The 19,375-nt window shown below is 39.4% G+C and overlaps 1 protein-coding gene across 1 annotated transcript in view; it reads left to right on the top strand.

Moving 5' to 3' along the window:
• LOC145780878 (uncharacterized) overlaps nt 1-17,417 on the top strand; it is a 127,856-nt gene extending 110,439 nt beyond the window's left edge. Inside the window, exons 22-30 of the mRNA XM_082592530.1 lie at nt 5,528-5,592; nt 7,505-7,660; nt 9,838-9,951; nt 10,562-10,731; nt 13,123-13,278; nt 14,054-14,244; nt 15,325-15,424; nt 15,768-15,854; nt 17,108-17,417. Of these exons, the coding sequence (XP_082448656.1) occupies nt 5,528-5,592; nt 7,505-7,660; nt 9,838-9,951; nt 10,562-10,731; nt 13,123-13,278; nt 14,054-14,244; nt 15,325-15,424; nt 15,768-15,854; nt 17,108-17,125 (1,057 nt within the window). The 3' untranslated portion in view covers nt 17,126-17,417. The remainder of the gene's footprint in view (nt 1-5,527; nt 5,593-7,504; nt 7,661-9,837; nt 9,952-10,561; nt 10,732-13,122; nt 13,279-14,053; nt 14,245-15,324; nt 15,425-15,767; nt 15,855-17,107) is intronic.
• Nucleotides 17,418-19,375: the final 1,958 nt, after the last annotated feature.

Raw genomic sequence — 19,375 nt, forward strand, 5'->3', positions numbered from 1 at the left:
TTGACGCCAAGTTCGGACGACTTTAGTTAGTCTTTCTGCACTGTCCTTGTACTTCTTCTTTGGAGGGGGTCCTGCCTGGCCACTGACATACTGTTCAATGCGAACCTCATTTAGGTTTTGCCCTCGCTTGATTGCAGATATGAACTTCCAAATATCTGGATGATTTGCAGATACCTGGAACATGAACCCTCTGTGCCATCCTTCAATGCTATTATTAGTTTTGGGAAGGCCACTGAGGACGCCATCATAACAGTTCCACATTTGAATTGCAAACATTGGAGGACGGCGTCCTTGACGACGATCTGGGCGCCCAACCCAAGTGTCTTCAAAGTAGTCAATTACTGGCTGAGCAACATCTGGTAATACATTCCCATCAATGAGAATGTCAAAGGCCCGGCTGACTTCATCAATAGGCACAAAGGCCAGAGACGACAACGTGCGCAGCCTCACAGCAAACTCTGCACTTGTCTCGTACTGCTCCTTCAGGTTACTTGATTGCGTCTTTCTCCGAATGCACTGGCACAAATGGAAGAAACAGCTACGGTGAGTTGAAAGTGGGTACTCTCTGCTTACTGCATTAACCATGGCCATCTCAAAGTCAGTCATGATTGTCTCTGGAACAGCAACAGCAGGTAACAACTCCTTGATCTTTTGCAGCAGATGAATGTATGTCCCTCTCCTTTTGTCCCCCAGCAGGGCATACACCAGAGGCACTGAAGTGTTTTCCTTCAGTCCGTGTATTGTGTAAAGCTGTTCAAACAGTAAAAGCGCTGTCTTGAAGGTGCCGTCAGCATACCAGTGCTTTGAACGGGCAAGGAGCTGCAGATTTCTTTCAGTGGCAAAGAAGACCATACGGTTATCTCCAGGCCCAGAATCATAGGCCAAGAATGTTACACCAGCAAACGTTTGCTTGTACTCTACTGGAAGCACAATGTCACGGAGAGCATGTGGGATTGCCGGGCCTGCATTTTCCTTCAATCGCACTTGGGTGACTGCCCTTTTCATGCTCAACACTTGGCAGTTTTGCTGCCGTGGCTTGACTGAGTCCAATAGTTTTTGCTGAGACGAGGTAACTTGGGGCATCACGACTGTCTTTTGCTGAACAACGAATATTTTCCATAACCTTTGCTGCTTCGACATGACCAGCATCTCCAGCATGTTTGTGCTCACCTCTGGATTGTACAATGGCTACCGTAGCAGTTGTTACTCGTGCAGGACATTTCTTACTAAAATGCTCACATTTCCAATAAGTAGTTTCTTGCCCTTGTGCGTTAAGTGCACTATAATCTTTGTAATAAAGCTGGCCACTATACAAAAGTTTTGGCTTTCCTTTTTCGCTGCTCACAAACTGTAATGCCGTTCTGAATCAGGGACTCTACACTCTGTCTGCTCGTCTACACTCTACAGGTACAGCACGTCTTTAAGCACAATTAGCACATCTCTAGCATATAGGCTACCCTAATTGATTGTTCGTAAACAATTGTAACTGTTTTTTGTTTTTTTAAAGCTGTAGCCTAACTTTTATGAACATTTGTTTACGAACAATTAGTATTATGGTCAATTGCATGCCCGAAGAATTGCTTTACGAAGAATTGATTTTACGAACAATTGCTTACGAACAATTGTTTTACGAAAAACTGTTTATGAAAAAAACGTCGGACACCGGGTAGTCAGTGCAGCCGAGCAGTCCTTGATTATATGGGCAGCCGTGTGCACCTCACCGCACTCCCAGACAGCACTCTCTGCCAAGCCATAACGCAACATATCTGCACTAAATAGGGATTATAGATATGTCAGTGTTGGATTTGTTGCAAGTTGATTTGCCCATCGCACTGTGCTCGAAAGAACATTCCAAATGACCGACGTGAACATCATGATGAACTGTTTCAATCAATTTTGGCTTCAAGCAGGGTTGCGATTTTTTCTTTATTGTCGAACGACCAAAATGCTGCGTTTGTTGGTCGAACAGTAATATGACGTCACAAGAGTCAGATAAGCATTTGGTCGCCAATTACGTATTAGAGTCACTTACTTAAGTTTTTAATCGCACGCTGGTTGAGTGATTGCAAAGGAGCGTCAAGTTGTGTACCTACCGGACATGCATATTATTTGTTTTGCTCCAGGAAGAGAACTGTTGTAAATGCGAAACTGAGGATCGCAAAAGAAAGAATCCCTTAGGCCAGTGGTCTCCAACCTTTTTAAGAAGCGACCCCAATTTAAATGAAAATGTTTTTCAACATTTACATGCGACCCCATTTTGTTTTTCCCAAAATTGTAAGATAAATTTGACTTTGCACTGTCTGTAACTGTAACGACACTCTGGACTGAAAAGGCTGAAAAGGTGCTGTAACGACACGCTGGACTGAAAAGGACTGAAAAGGTGCTTTTCAGTCCAGAGTGTCGTTACAGTTGTAGTGCAAAGTCAAGTTTATCTTACAATTTTTCATTTATGTATATTATTGCAGATTGAATCCCTGATGAGGACACACGTACGTGTCGAAAACGTTTGAGTTATTATGTTATATACCGGTATTTTGTTTTGTGTTTAATACATTATGTTAAACCCGCTAAACTTTAAGACAGATTACACACTTTGGTTTGCCATTAAATTCAGTGAAACCAAGTTTTAAAAAAGCCTCGTCATAAGATCTTTTTCTGGTATTTTTTGCTGCCATTTTTGTATAATATTTAGCTATACTTACTAGCTACAAATTACTATTACTAGCTGCAAAGCAAACCGTAAACAGCCGATGAAATGTCTGCACACTGCACGTGCATAAATACCTATTCGCTCGTTCTGGAGTCACCTTGAATCATGCCTTGAATACTAAAAAGTTAGTCTAAACTAGTATCGCGAATGCTTTTGCTCTGTCCTACTTGTCGCAACTATTCTGTTTTTGATTATTGCACCACAATGGTTTATTTGTGACATGAGAAGGCAAGCTGTACTCCAAAACACCGACAAAGGATGCGAACTACAACAAAAAAGTATCGGTCTTGTTTTCGATAATGAATTGAAACGGTAACAAATTGAATACGATATGGTGAGTTGTGGCGACCCCAGGAAAAGTTAAGGCGACCCCACTTGGGGTCGCGACCCACAGGTTGAAGACCACTGCCTTAGGCTATTCCGCTAGCGTAACCTACTGCGAGATTTATTTTCATTTGGCATCTCTTTGGTCTCGCTTAGTACGTAAATGGTTATGCACGTGTCGTACCCGCATGCAAACACAGTTAGGAGCGAAATATGCAAGTTACCAAGAAACACAGCAAAAAGAGCGAAAAATGAACTGCAGATAAAAGAAAACAGAACAATACTACGATAATATAAAACAACGGCGTAATGTTACAGCGTTTAAGATGTGCCGCGATGGCAAACAAGCCTCTTCGTACAACATTGCAACTTCAGACCCAGATCTTTCGATTGTTGGTGGTATTTCAACATGAGAGGTGGTTTCAACTTCCTGATGAGCTTGAGCATTTAGTCAAGCCGTGCTATCGCCTGGACCTGATCTTATATTTGCAGATGAAAGCACATCGACCGAGCTTGAACTGCTTGTTGGTTGTGCTTGGGCAAACTCAGAAACGTTATCAGTTATCACGGTCTCGTCGAGAAAAGAATTTATTGATGCGTTGTTCCTTAAGGAGGCAGTTCTACTTAGAATCGCATTTTTCGTAGGCCTACTTGTCATCAATAACAATCTACACACAAAAGTTCACCTACAAACTTCACAGTGTAGATTCAAACGATCTGTTATAGCCTGATGCTGCGGGTTCTTTTTGGCAATATCAAATTACACTAGCTTTCGGAACACAGTTCCCTAGTCATGTGCTATGACGAATGGTGTTGAAGTCAGTGAGTGGTTTTTTAAAATGGCTCTTTGTTTTAGCTTGAGGCTGCCGGCTGTTGAGTTTCTGTGCTGTTAGGCGTATATAAAAACCACTCACTGACTTCAACACCATTCGTCATAGCACATGACTAGGGAACTGTTCCGAAAGCTAGTATAATTTGATATTGCCAAAAATAACCCGCAGCATCAGGCTATAACAGATCGTTTGAATCTACACTGTGAAGTAAGCAACGATCATGCTGCTAAAAGCGAAACTCATTCAACTACTTCACCTACAAACCCCAACAAACCATATATTGCTGGAAAAAGGAGGAAACAAGCTATCCAAAAATATTTACTTTGTTGGGCTGGGGCAATCCATTAGGGGTTTATACCATTTTGAATTTGTACATAAAATCAACCGATTGTCTCCATTGCAGCCCTAAAAACTCGAAAATGGCTAGAGGTAGGGACTTCAAACTGTATGGTGATCTAGTAGGGTATCCTAGCCAATGAATTGATAGAAGGGGATTTCTTTTATCTCTTTTATTTTTTTAAATATAAAAAACTTCATAATTGCTATGCATCGAGAGCAAATTTGACTTCAGGATTTGGTAATAAAATCTTAAATTTGAAATCTTAATTTTGGTAATAATAAATAAACCTCACAAAGATAAATTCGATTGTCAAAATATTTACACAGTCAACAAACATTGACCTTGGCCGTATTCTCTAAAAATTTTGTCTTGTTTTGATATAAGCAGAAGAAATGAGAGGAGAAAAGAAAAAAATGTTTAATAGGTCCTGCCATCTTCCCCTACTACAAAAAAAAAGAAGTAAAATTGAGTTTTTTGCTAACAAATATTTTTCAAGTAGTCCTAGAATAAAAAGTTTTCTTAAAGCAGACATAAACATGCCACTTCTGCAGCTTTTGGTGTAACGTTCATCTTTTTATCTCCAGTGGTTTTCGAGATATGACAATTTTTATGAGAATGGGTACTGGTAACCATAGAAACGCCCAGCGCGACCATGTGACGTCATTATTTTCAATTTTTTTTTCACGTTTGTGTTTGTATAAGTCCACTACAAACTTTCAGAAAGTTAAGGAAAAATCTATAAGTCTCGCCATTTTTTGGCACAGCCTAATGAACATGATTTAACCGCGTTTCATAAGCAATCTTTTTTTCGTGTTGTTGCTAAATATCAGGGTACCAGTCGGTTATCCACTGCCTGGCATCATCGTTAATGGAAACTGCGGGTTCTTCGTCCCACATTTTTGGGAATTCAGTGCAGCCGAGCAGTCCTATATTATATGGGTAGCCGTGTGCAACTCACCGCACTCACAGACAGCACTTCATTCCAAGTCATAACGCAACATATCTGCACGAAATAGAGATTATAGATATGTGAGTATTGGATTTGTAGCAAGTTGATTTGCCCATCGCACTGTGCTCGAAAGAACATTCCAAATGACCGACGTGAACATCATGATGAACTGTTTCAATCAATTTTGGCTTCAAGTTACATAAATATTTTGTCATTGATCCACCAGGATCATGTCATACGTGCAGTTAATCAATTCAAGTGCTCTAACGTTGCATTCAATTGGAAATATCATTTTCGAGCCCTTTTTGGAATATTAATTGTCAAAGAAACACACTCAATCTGAGCATTAATCCTTATCCTTTGTCTTGCAGAAGAACTTCCAATGACAAAAGCGATCTGCTTTTGGATGACATTGAAATCCCTACTGAAGATTTTGGTAGGTTATGTCTAGAATTTTAACTTGTACTGATATTACACTGTTTACTTATGTCGTACAGGTAGTCTATGAAATCACAATAATTAAACCTGATCACAAGAAAACCTCGAAGGTACAACATGAGTACATTGCAATGCTATCAAGTGCATTAAATTTTAAATGAAAAGTTGTAAAATTAGTTAAAATTAATCGTCACTTTGAAAAGAACCCCCGATGATGAAAACGATTTGCTTTTAGATGAGATAGAGATCCCTACTGACTATTTTGGTAGGTTATGTCTAGACCAGGAGTGGCGAATCACTGACCTGGGGTTAGGCGGTGACCCGTCACAGATTTTCAGTGACCAACGCATGAAATTTTGCAAAAATATAATGTTTACTAAACATATGTAATAAGCCCCCACCTTGGTTGGCTGGTTTTGAATTTTTATCCTCGGACTGACATAGCCTTGATAGGTTATTCCTGGTAGTTTCGCATACTTGTATAGGCTCTTGACGCAGGACCGGTTACCGAGATTGACAGAGTGAAGTTTCCGATTGTTGAAGTGTTGTTGCCGTGGAATTATTCCATCCATATTAGGTGCCGCTGAATGTAGAGCATTCGTTAGAATGCGTTGCTCCAGCACGAACCCCGAGAGTCGAACCAACGCCACTTCATTTTGAAGCTTCTTCGTCGAAGAAGTCACGCGCTAACCAACTGAGCTATCGGGTCACCTCATTTTAATGTAGCACCGTACCGAAATGCTATATACTCATATAGGATACAGCCTACAGTAGCAGTCTGACATAATACTGGCCGTGGTAGTGCGTTATCACATCAAGTAACTGGGCGCTTACAACGCAATAAAGTAGAATTGTGTTCGTGATTGTAAGAAAATCATTTTTCTTACTGCATCCCTCTTGGCTGCTTAGGAATAGTGTAGTCTGGAAATACAATTGATGTATGAACGAACACGAATGATTGTGACTTTCTTGCTGTTCAAACCCATGTTAAACACACATAATAATTCTTACAAAGTGGAACTTTGTGTCAAATTGTCTGACAACATGAAAAGGTTTGCCGAAGCTTGATTAACGTTGTTTGGTTCTTCGTATTAATGCAAATCTTTATTTTGCACGTGCAGTCGTGCATTGGTATGTGTGCTGCATGTGGCTGAAAACTACTCTTTCCCAGCCAAGGATAATAAGACTTGCAGAGAAGATGCAGCAGCAAGTGTCGCATTAATATTATCATATAATTAAATGCATCACCCATTTGTTCTTTTTTAGGATTAAGCTCTCTTTTGTGACGCATGCAATCGAATAGCTCTTTATGTCTTTATCCCATACACTTTAAAAAAAATGTTTGTATCACACTGTATATTTATGTCGGACAGGTAGTCTGTCACAGTTTTATTTGCCCCGATAGCTTAGTCGATTAGCGCGTGATGTAGTGAACGAAGAAGCTTCAAGATCCAGCGGCGCTGGTTTGACTCTCGGGGTGTGCGCTTGAGCAACGCATTATATAAGAACTGCTATCCATTCAGCGGCATCTAATGGATGGAATAATTCCTACCAACAATACTTTAACACTTGAAAACTTCACTTCGTCAATCTTGGTAACCGGTCCTGCGTCAGTGGTTCAAAGCCACTACATTAGTCTACACTGTAGAGTCTACAGTCTGCAAGTATATGCGGAACTGCCAAGACTAAGCTCTCAGAGAAGTTTTCCCAATCTGTAGATTAACATTCAATTAATTAAACGTAATCACAAGGAAACCTCGAGGATACAACATGAGTACATTGCAATGCTATCATGTACGGTAGATTCTAAATAAAAAGTTGTAAAATTTGGTAACATTGATCGTCACTTTGAAAAGTTAAGCAGCTTTGCGATGCATTTCTCTAATTTATATCAAAGTTTTTAATTTCAGACGTGCTTCGAGAAACCATGAGAAGGAGAATACTACACAATAAAGAAGTAACTTTCGTAAAAACTTTGAAAGTCAAAGATGCCTATTCTTTGGTTGAATTACTTCTCAACACCAATCGTCACAAAAATTGCAGTGCAATGGGAAAAACAGTATCTGGTAAGCTACGGATTGTAACAGGTTTCTATCATTGTGTGTTGTTGTTTGTGTGTGTTGTAATGGCTCTGAAAAGTGTCTTACTATGTCATAGAATCTTGGGATCGTCCATGGTCTTGAAATCGTTGTTTACCCTTTGTAGACTAATGCCGGATAACACTAAAACACCTTTGTGCTGCCTCTATTCTCACTTATTTAGCCCAGTTGGATATCTTGTTATTTAGGTCAGTTTCTAAGAGGCTTAATTTCTATCATCATAGCCATTGCTCAGAGATTGTCCAGAACAGCGGAAAATATCAGTCCTTCTGCCCCGAACCAAAGTACCTTGGGGTGACACTAGACAGGTCGCTCACGTACCGCCACCATTTAGTGTCACTGCGCAAGAAACTGACATCCCGCGCTGCGCTACTCAAGCGCCTAGGAAGCGAGGGCTGACACTTTGCGTATAGCAGCTTAGCCCTTGTCTACTCTTCAGCAGAGTACTGTGCACTGGTTTGGTGTCGCAGTGCTCACTGCCATAACATCGACGCTTTCATGAACAGTGGCTTGCGCACAGTGACCGAATGCCTGCATCCCACACCATGGACATTATGGACAATCTCCCCATTCTCGCTGGCATCCAACCGGCTGAGCTTCGTCGTGAAGTAGCCACTCTATCTCTCGATCGACGGGCACTGGAGCCTAACTATCTTCTCCTCCGCAACATCTCTGCTCTCCCAAACGAGCACTTCCGTCGACTGAAATCAAGACACTCATTGGTGCCAGCCGCTCAACTTCTGATCAACAAAGCTGATGAACAAGACATCTCTGCGGCTACTTAGGCGGACCATATATGGAATTCTAAAGTCAAGTACCACCAGACTCCATTCGTTCATTTGCTACGCCGACACATGCTCCATAGGCCTAACACTACAAAGACAGGCATGGGTGCGCCTCAACCGTCTTCAGTCTTCATACGGACGTCCGGCTTTTCCGCTCAACCATGCACCAATGGGAAATGGCCTCTTCCTCCTCCTGTGAATGTGGTGCCAAGGAACAGACCGCAGACCACATCATCAATGACTGTACCATCTTCAAGCCACCTAACGAAGTGGAAAGTCTGCGCGTCATGGATTATGAAACCAAAGACTGACTGCTCTATAGTAGCCTTCCTGTGTAGTCCAGGAACATCGTGAATCTGAGGTGGTAAATGGAAATACCCTCGGCCCCAGAGGCTCACACGAAGAAGAAGAACAAGATCATCGCCATAGTCAATCGGTTATTTTTCGATTGCTAAATTTATGTAAATAAAGCGATATTTGTATTTGGACGTATTTGTGACACGTTTAGTTTCATATTGGTGGCACAATTTACGTAATTATTGCAAACTATTAGATATTCCAATTGCGCCGGTAGTCTCGACGTGCAGTGGTTACTGGTTAGGTTTCATTTGATGAAGAAGCTGTCACCAATGTCTTTATTTTACCTGATAATTTAAGCTTAGCGAAAAATAAAACAAAGAAAAATCTAAATTTCTATATTTGATTAACACCTTGTAAGTTATAACGTAGAAACCACGAGATGATGATAACAATTTAGACTCTTAAAAATGAACCCACATAGCAAGATATCGAGCCGTGTTCAAATAGGCCATAGCTGCATTTATTTTCAGACAATTCCCACAAATAGTTTAAGGTTTTTGCGATGATATTAACAACAACAACAATTTGGTGACTGATCATGTCTAATTTAGGCCAAGAGTTTCTGGTCAGTGGTCAATACAACATTGCCACAAGTTTTTGTGAGTGTAAGAAAACATCCCACAGCCAACTACATTTTCGGTTAGGATTCATCAAAAATCTGCCCCATGACGATTCTAATGTTTTCCACCGACCGCAAAAGTTCCTTGAAAATCTGTAATGTATGGAGAAGATATAGATATATCCGATATATAGAGAAGATGATCAAATTATAGCCTTTTTTTGTGAAGTATCGAAAGCAAAGTTATTGTAGTCCACCATTAGTGAAACGAAGGTGTGAGTGCAGTTTTTCTGAATTAATGTCGAGATATTTTCATGGGAAGATGCTTTCTGAAAAACTTTTGCAGAGTGTCTTTGTGAAATAGGTAGATTCGATTGTGTTCATTTAAGTTTGTTCATTTCAAAGTGCATAAATTACATCAGTTGTCTTCTTCATTCCAGGTGCATCAATAACCCCTCGCCAACGTCAGAACTTTGCGATGGAAGTGGAAGTATTGAAGCGAATTGGAAGATCTTCTCGTGTCATTCACTTCTATGGATTGTTGGTAGAGACAGGTTAGTTAATCCTCTTGCGCATTTTTACCTGAAAAAAGTTCCTACAGTGTGATTTAGAAACAATTTCGAAACAGTTTAATTTCGGGATTAGTTTCAATTTCAAGAGTTCCAATCCAAGAAACAAATTGTCATTAAATTTTTCTACAATAATAATTTTCTCTGAATTCATCTTTTATGGATAAACCATAGATTTTGTTGATGTAGGCTTACAGTAAAATGGCAGTAAAAAGGCTTACAGCACAGCTTCTAGTAACTGTGATAGTTGACCTTGCTTGAAAATTCAGGTTAGCTGATCGCAATTCTGAGAGTTCCTGGCATATCGCTCCAACTCTCGATCTTAGTACAACTCCCACAAAACTGTTGACTTTTAGCTCGTGTTGCTCTTTCAGAGAATTGCATGTTATACAATGTATCCTGGATACATTCAATTCACTTTTCTGTTTGATTCATGTAAGGTGCAATGTTTGATTAAAATATTCATATTCCGTAAATTTTAATCAATACTGCGTAAATGTAGCAATTTTACGTTGTAAATTTCAGTCCAAACTTGTTTTGCCGCATTTGTCACATTTTGACTGGAGCTGTTCAACTGTATCTTCTTTGTGTACAGAAAAGCTTACCGCTGTTGTTCAATACGCTCCAAACGGAACATTGACTGATTTTCTCATAGCGAAGCGACCGTTACCTAATCGTCAACAAAGCATATATGACAGGTCGTCCATTGATAAAGAAGAGTTGGATGTGGCGCAGATGATTAAATTTTCGTGGCAGATATCGAAGGTACTGTGTAGCAGTAATCTGTAAAAGTTGCTTCGTCAAATTTGTTGTCAATCGAGTTGCGAGAGTGTATCCAACGCTGGCAATAGCAGCGGTCAAGAGTCTGTGCCATGAATTTATGGTCCGATGGTGATGAGCTCAGGCTCATGGACGAAACATGCGTCTATCGCTGTGAGTTCTTGCTATACTCGGCTGCCGAGATGCACTCGAAACGACGTCGGTTTGTGACCCACTTGGGGCATATGGCTGGGTCACGACAGGACATCTAAAGACAGACATACTAGGATTGGCTTGTTTGCCGTTCACATAATCCGAATTCGCACCATTAGATACAAACCAGGATCCGTTAAGTATAAAGCATTTTTAAATGTTGACAAGTTCTTTTTAAACGTTAGATCTATGTTTACGCATCAGAAAAATACATCGTGAATAGCTAGCCAAGCCAGAAAAGCAGGGATTCAAAGAAGTAGGAGACCACCAACTCGGTTGCGATATCTGACAAGTGAAGCTAAAAGTGTTGCCAGATATTTTTTGAATTTTTAGAAAAAATAATAGTTTAACATTTTTAAAGTGGTGGTCGCCCAAAACTTGCCTATAAACAACTATTCTAAAGTTAATCTTAAGCAATTTTATTATTCACTTCTTAAACTATCAGAACGTTTGCAAATTTAACCTTTTCTGCGCATAAAACATATTACCTGAAAAATATTTACAGGCTTCAACACTTAAAACATTAAGCTTGATACTCTTGAGGTGTATTTTAAGTTTCTCAAGTTTTTTTGTTGTTTTTAAATACTTAGTAATATATTTTTTAAATTCTGTAAGTTTTATTTAATTTACGTTTTGTACATAAATTCACATTCTTATTGAATAGTAACACAAACTACAAATTGCTTTAACTCAATCTTGTGCAACTGAACTTCAGGTTAGTTTTAAACGTACATGCGTTGCTTTTAAAAGTTTAAAAATTAGCTGGCAGTAATTTTGCTTCCACTTGTCAGATATTGCAGTTCTCCACATCACTCTGTCAGCAGTATCTTCATCTTTCAATCCCATTATTTCCATATATTCTGTCACACAATTTCTCCATCTTCTTTTCAGCTTTTCTCGCTTTCTTTTACCAAATCCCAATTGTCGCATTCTTCTTTCGACATAATCTTCGTCTCTCCTTACAACGTCACCCAATCATTTAATGCGTGTTGTAGCGGCAGAGTTTGTAGTAATCCGCCCATACTGAGCTGTAGTTAGTACAGCGACATCGCTAGCACGATGGTGGTGGGGATGACCTGACAACAATGTATATCCTCTTGCGTAGCAGCTTAGTGCAGTAAGAAAATGAATTGACATCATCAAAACAAAAAGAAGACCAGTCTGACGCCCAAACTTAAACCGTTAATAGAATGTAGAACAGAAATGCAGAACGCTGATAGAAATCAAACTTAAAAACTGATACCCATACCAAAGCATGCTATGTAGTATACTGACATTCTGTTATACGGTTATACTGCCATTTAGATACCCTGAGGTATACTCTGGTATATATCGATACATATTTTTTAAGTTGAATGCTCAGCGTTCCCAAGAAACTCGTCTTGATTAAAGACGTGTGGCCTGCACACATTGATCACAAGCGACACGTAACAAACTAACAACGTAGTAAAAACGTAAACGTAGTAACAACGTAAAAAAAAATAATAAAATAACAACGTAGACGTACGCAAAACTATGTACTGTATATGTAACGCAATTGTGAGAAGGCGACCAAGCACTCTGTGGAATTCCAATCCTAAGGGTTGTGAGAAAAAGCAAGAGCGCCGCGAGAAACGCTAGAATGGACTATGAAGAGCCTGCAGGATTACACAGATTCCAGAACCAATTATAATAATTGACGTCAGAGAACGTAGAAACGATATACATAAAGCTCGCATGAGCTACACGTCTCTCTCTCAGCTTGTCTTCTAACTCTCCGACTTGCATTCGTTCTCTGATGATTTCATTTCTTACTCTGTCCTGCTTTGTCAACCCGAGAGACCAATCAGACCATCGCAACATTTTCATTTCTGCCACTTGCATTTTCCCTTCCTGTGTTTTCGTCTGGGCTTCCGCCTGCATCCTATAGAAGATTGCTGGTTTTACCATCGTTTCGTATAATTTTCTCTTCAGCTTTTCTGGCACCTTTCTGTCACACATGACTCAGTGTTATTTTGTCCTCGCTTTCTATCCTGCTTGGCATCTCTTTGTCGCCCCTTCCGTTCTCATGGAATGGAAAGGGAGTGATTTGTATAAAGGGAAAAATTGTCACGAATTGATTTTGTTATCCGGTCAATTTCCTTCAACCGTGCGTGATCCCTGTTGGTTCTTAAAGTTTTGCGACTTACTAACTTCTCTTTGCAGGGGATGGCCCATATATCCGCACAAGGACTCGTTCACAGAAATTTACGTTGTAGTAAAGTGCTCCTGTCGAACAACTTCGAATGTTTGATCTCGGACTTTAGCGTGGCACGGAAAGTCAGGGATTCAGATGGATTTTACGTCAACCATGACTTGAAGGTATGGCTTATTGGCTGGTGTTAGTTGGTTTCGTATCTTTAACCTAGGATTGACAAAGCTCTTGATAGGTTATTCTTGGCGGTTTCGTATACTTGTGGAGGCTTTTGGTACAAGGCCGATTACCGAGATTGGCAAAGTTGTAATGTACGTTCTCTTAAACGTGACCGCTGCTCAACCAATCTCATTCAATCTCTTTGTAACCTTCTACTCGATTTCCATTATCAAGCCATGCAGGCTTGCATGCGTGCTAAAGGCAATCAAGGAGAGCGTGACTCATCAATAGCACGTGTGCAGTGAAGCACGACACAACAAAAGTGAAGTTTTCTGTTGTTGAAATGTTGTTGCTGGAGAATTATTCCATCCACTAGGTGCCGCTAAATGGAAAACATTCTTAAAATGGGTTGCTCATGCGCACATCGCGAAAGCTGAACCAGCACCGCGTGATCTTTAGTCGGGCGCGTAACCACTGATCTATCTTGCACAAAAAACGCACGCATTAAGTAGGTATTGCGTATTGAAATATTAGGTTCAACCAACATTTGTATGCTGCTTAGCCGAGTGGTGAGAGCCCTGGTACGACACTCAAAAGGGCAGCAGTTCGATACCGCTCATGAGCATGCGACTGTGTCTTTACCAGGACACTTAAAGGCATGCGTGAAGGTGGACATGAAGATTGCCTTCCTTGCTTTTCCGGAGAATGTTTAAAGTTTATTGCTTCGGCTAACGGATTCTCCTTACAAGCATGCCCTTAAATAATTTGTAAAATACAATGCAGATTTCTCGCCCTGACAGTATTTGGTATGCACCTGAAGCATACTATGACGGTATATATTCAAGCTGTAGTGATGTTTATTCATTTGGTGTCACTATGTGGGAGATCTTTACTTGCGGGCGAACCCCTTCACCTCCACCTGCGGCCATGACTTCCAATGGGCTCGTCCAACCGGTGCTATGCCCTGACGAAGTGTAAGTTTTTAAACGTACAGTATGTCCGCATTTTTGAACAGTATTGTGACCATAGTGTAGTTCAGTCTACTAACAACTCGAGATCAAGTGATAAACAGTTTCATGCTGTCATTACAATTTGAACATATTGATGTATTCGCTCTTTGTCCTTTGAGCCTCTGGGACTGAGGGTCTATCCCTTTACCACCCAAGATTCGCGATGTTTCCGAAATACACTGGAAGACTACTAGAGAGCAGCCAGTCTTTGGTTTTATCATCCGAGATCTTCCATTCCGTTAGGTGGGTTAAAAATGTATTCATCTGATAAAACAGAATCCGGTGAAAAAGCACTCGACTGAACGTAGGCCACCGCTCTTCGACCTATTTGTCTTCGCAGAACCACTGATTTACTTTCGCGTTTGTCATGAAACCACTAATGAAAAAAATTGAAAAATTACAAATTGCTTGGAAGAAAATCAAATATTTCGTTATAACACTTCAAAAGTAATTAGACGCTTCAACAAATAAACAGTTGTTACAAAAGCTGCAAAGTCAGAAGTAACCCCTTGTTTATCTAACTTGCCTACTTGGAGCGTGAGGACAGCACGGTGATCTAAAAATTCAGAATCACGCATCAATATACTAAAGCAAGAAGTCAACTTCCCTGAAATACGAGGAACCCTTTAAATTCACGGAACCCCTGTTGAAGAACACTGATGTCCCAGACAGCAAAGTCCGTCATCATGACGGATTGTGATGTCTGGGGTAGGTTCGACACCTACCGCGAGTATGTGGCTGTGTATTAGCAACACACGCAATGACATGCTTGAACGTGGATATAACTATTGGCTGCTTTGCCTTCCCATCCACTCAATCTTCAACTCCTAGACAAAAACCTAAGCTTGATTACGACAAAAACATCTTCCCTGGATGTCACATCAACTGGAGATCTTGGTTGAAATCTCAGAAAACGTACAAATTTGACCGGGCCATTTTGTCATGATGTTTTCATGTTTGGAATGTATTTTTAGTTGTTGCTGGACATCTTATCTATCAGTTTTTTATGAAATTCTCCTATTAAAACCGTTGCAAATTCTTTAGATTTGGCACAATGGAACATACCTGGCTTAGAATCCCTCCATTTCGTCCAAAATTTTCTGAACTTCATCGAAAACTAAAGACCACATTCTCCCATGCCACAGTAAACTGAATTTTGTATTTGTACTGTATTTTATAAAATGCTCGTGTCTGACTGCCGCAAAAATTGCAATCTTGACAAATTGTGTTATAGCTTTTAAATAACCTTCCCCAGACAGCAAATCAACCGCTTTTTACTTTAATTCAACGTCTGCAGATGTTGAATCAACGTAAAAAACGGTTGATTTGCTGTCGGGGTCATTACTGTCAACTTACAGTCTTCAAAAATAAATTTCTCGAAGGAAATGTCTTTAACTTTTCATATTATTTATTTGATTAATTTAAATCGTCGTATTCATCAGTCGAGCAAAGGCAATCCTAATTCGTCGCGAATTCTTACATTTTAGAGCAATGCGTCAATAACCGATGGCTCCATACTCTATGATGAAGTGGACTACTCGAGTGTGGATTATGATTACGCCGAAGTTGAAGAGGTTGTTTTAAGTGACATGTTTTAGTTTATTTAAATAGTTTTGACTGAAATTATGCTATCTGCTAAAGTTTGACAAAGCAATTTTTTTTCGTGGAGTTTTAATTTGGAGTTTTTAATTGGGAATTCTCTTCTCAAAAAGGTTGTGCTGCAGAAAATACTGTAAATAATCACTCATCAATTGGACAACACCTAACTTTCACATTATAGAACTCTCCATGTTCGAGTGTTTCACACGCCCAATGAAATTTAAATTCTAATCAAAACTTGCTTGACTTTTTTTTGGTTTTGTGTAATGAATATTGATCATAAATCCGAAGTTTGAAAAAAAAATCATCAATGTTTAGTATCTATTGCTTTCAATATAGGCTTCCATCAAATTCAACAGTCCTTTGCAATTTCTCCTTGGGTAAGCCTGAACTTCCCGAATGATATCTATTCACATCTCAAGCTTTTTTTTATTGTGCAATGGCAAAATTTTACATTTCTTTTGGGTCTTTTGTGCGCAGTGAAGCTGATGCAAGCGAGGCGCCGAAGCCTTTATCTCGAAACATTTGAAATAGCTCAATCTCAGGTGACTTTAAAATTTCAATTTTGAGCACTTCCCACACAAGTTTGAGAAGAACCTTCTTCTCAAGTTTCTTGCAACTCATGGTCTGCCGAGCTTGCTTTGAAGTGTAACACATGTTATACTTTGTGTTACATAAATAATTAAACAACAGTTAGATGTGACAACAAGCATTACAATAAACAGTTTATATGGCAGTGAATTACATCATAAAAACATTATCTATGAGAGCCCTGGAACGGGAATCAAAAGGGCGCCGATTCGACACCGCTCAAGAGCATGCGGCTGTGTCTCTGGCAGGACACTTAAAGGCATGCTTGAAGGTAGACACGAACATTGGCTTCCTTGCCTTCCCGTCTACTTAATCTAAATCTTCAACCACCAGGTGTAAGCCTGGATACGACAAACAAACAAACAAATCTATCATTGAATGAACCAAATTTTCAAAATCCCATGAACTGAACATATTCAATTTGACTTGTTTTATGGACCAGTAGAAGAAACTTCCCTGCCTCACCAACTCAGCAAACGTCAAAATCTCCGTTCAGCGTTGAAGTAAAGGGGGATCAGCTTTTTTTTTCAATAAAACTTTAGCCCTGGTTTTAAAACACAACAGGACATTCTAAGACTCCGGAAAAAAAATGAATTTCCGTTCAAACCCCGCTGACGCTGCTGATATTTTCATCTAGATTTACACTGACATATGAGAATCTACCAACTGATACAACGAAGCAAATCTATGCCTAACGGATTGTCCCGAAACATCGATGTGATGTGTTATGTTCACAATTTCAACGCTCGTACTTCTCAGCAGATCCTTGTGGTTCATTATATGGTGAAGGATGGGTGACCGTCGTAGTCCATTTGTGACGGAGGTTTAATTATTTCAACGTCGAAAATGGACTAGATTTACTGCTTTGAACATATCATATTTCCAAAGCGTTATATTTATGTGTTGATGTTTGAATTATATTTGTTTGAATACAAGTAACCTACGAACTACTTGGTGTTCATGCTATAAGCACGTGCGTTTTTCAGGTGGCGTAGTGTCAGTCACATAATGAACATTGTGTGGATAAAAATATTACAAACCTACACTACTACCCAGCCAGCAAATGTTTGCCCGTTTACGTTGCTTGATGTCTGGTGATGTTACAACGATTCAAAAAAGAAAGCTTTCGTTTACTGGGCAGCGAGAGTATGGTACCGGGAGTTTTGGACAACTTGGCTGAGATTCAATCCGTTTGTTCGTCGAAAGTTTGTAGCCTTGTTTGATTGATAGGCACTAGGCTTAGAACCAAAAAGCGTTTTAGCCTAAGTTACAACTTCAAAATCTACGCTCTTTCAAACATCGAACAGATGTTTTCTAGCCATCCCTCAATTCAGTGCCCGATTAACCATTAGGCACGTGCCTACAGGCCAGTCAAAAATCCAGGCCACTTTAAAATCAGTAGAAATTTAGTCATGTTTTCAAAATAATTATTTTCTAAACTAATAAGTACGGTATTTATGGGACCTCTCTTCCGACTTTCCATCTGAATTTCGTCAGTTTATGTGCTGGTATAAAGAGCAAAGACGCGATGAAACAACAGAAAGTGCCCAGTTGATGTTTAAAATGCTGCACACTACTGGTGTTTATAATGCATTTCCGAACACTGAAGTAGCACTTAGATCTTAGACTGTAGTGTAGCCTACTTGTCTCTAATGGCTACGAAACGCTCGTTTTCACAACTGAAACAAATTAAAGACGTTAAACGATCAACAATGTGTCAACAACGTCTTGGTACACTGGCACTTTTGTGTATTGAAAGCGATCTACTCCTTAAGATTGACCTCCAAAAACTAGTTAACGCGTTTTCAATTGCAAAAACGCGCAAAGTTGTTATTTAGTTAGGCATATGACCAAGTTTTTGCACGTTACCCTGTGTTAGCCTATAGTTGCAACAACGAGCGGCGTAGAATTTGCGGCGTATACGTACATCTCTGGCAATCTGCAATGATGTCGATGGTTTCCTTTAAAGTTGAAAAGAACGTTAGTAGGCTACAGTAAATAATGTTTGTACACCAAAACTGACCATTAGGCTACTTGATTTGGAGCACATTGAAATTGTTTCAGTTTGTCCAGAAAATCGTTGGTTGAGTGGAGCATGCATTTTCTTGGCATGTAAGGTTTAATAACAGAGTCCAAGAATTTAGCTAGAGCATATTCCGGAGTCGCAATCGTCGACACAACTGGACCGGCTGGATTACGACGTCATGAAAAGCGCGTATGGTAAAGCAAAATGCAAGACGCTGGTAAGGGCAAATTCCCACACAAAGTTAAGAATGCAACGGTGCAGTTCCAATACATTTCATAGACCTTTCTGTTTCGAAATAACTGGATGAACTTTAGTAACTTATTGTTATTGACGATAGCAAATTTAGCTTCATCGCTCGCTATTCGGTCTAATTTTGAAAAATAATCTGCTTAAAATATAATCAATAGGCTATAATAAAAAAAATATAAAATAATAAATAAGATATATAATAAAATTTGAAAAATAATTTAAATAGTTCCATTTTTTCAATCACATAGATTGGATACCGATAATAATCTCTTGAGGCAGAGTATCCCATCATCTGAGAAAAAAATGGTTGTCATTTTCGGATTTGTCAAAGTCATGGAAATGAATGCGAAAGGCTAAAAAAATCGAAACATTTTGGATTTAATTTCAGGTCTAATCTCTGGTATTTAAAGGTATCCATGTAATCTGGAAAAGTTTGTTTGAGATTATTGCAACAAATTAAATAACTTGCAAGTTTTTATTACCGTAGCCTACATAGATTTCATAGTTGCATTATCTGTTAAAGTACTGTATGCTCCATAAGATAAGCAAAAATTATTAGAAATAAAGCCTTTATATTTGTAATAATTTCAAATTATAAAAATACACAGCACAACTTTTGGTTGAAAAATA

Source organism: Aplidium turbinatum, chromosome 12, assembly GCF_918807975.1.
Source record: "Aplidium turbinatum chromosome 12, kaAplTurb1.1, whole genome shotgun sequence".
In the NCBI taxonomy this organism is placed as follows: Eukaryota; Metazoa; Chordata; class Ascidiacea; order Aplousobranchia; family Polyclinidae; genus Aplidium; species Aplidium turbinatum.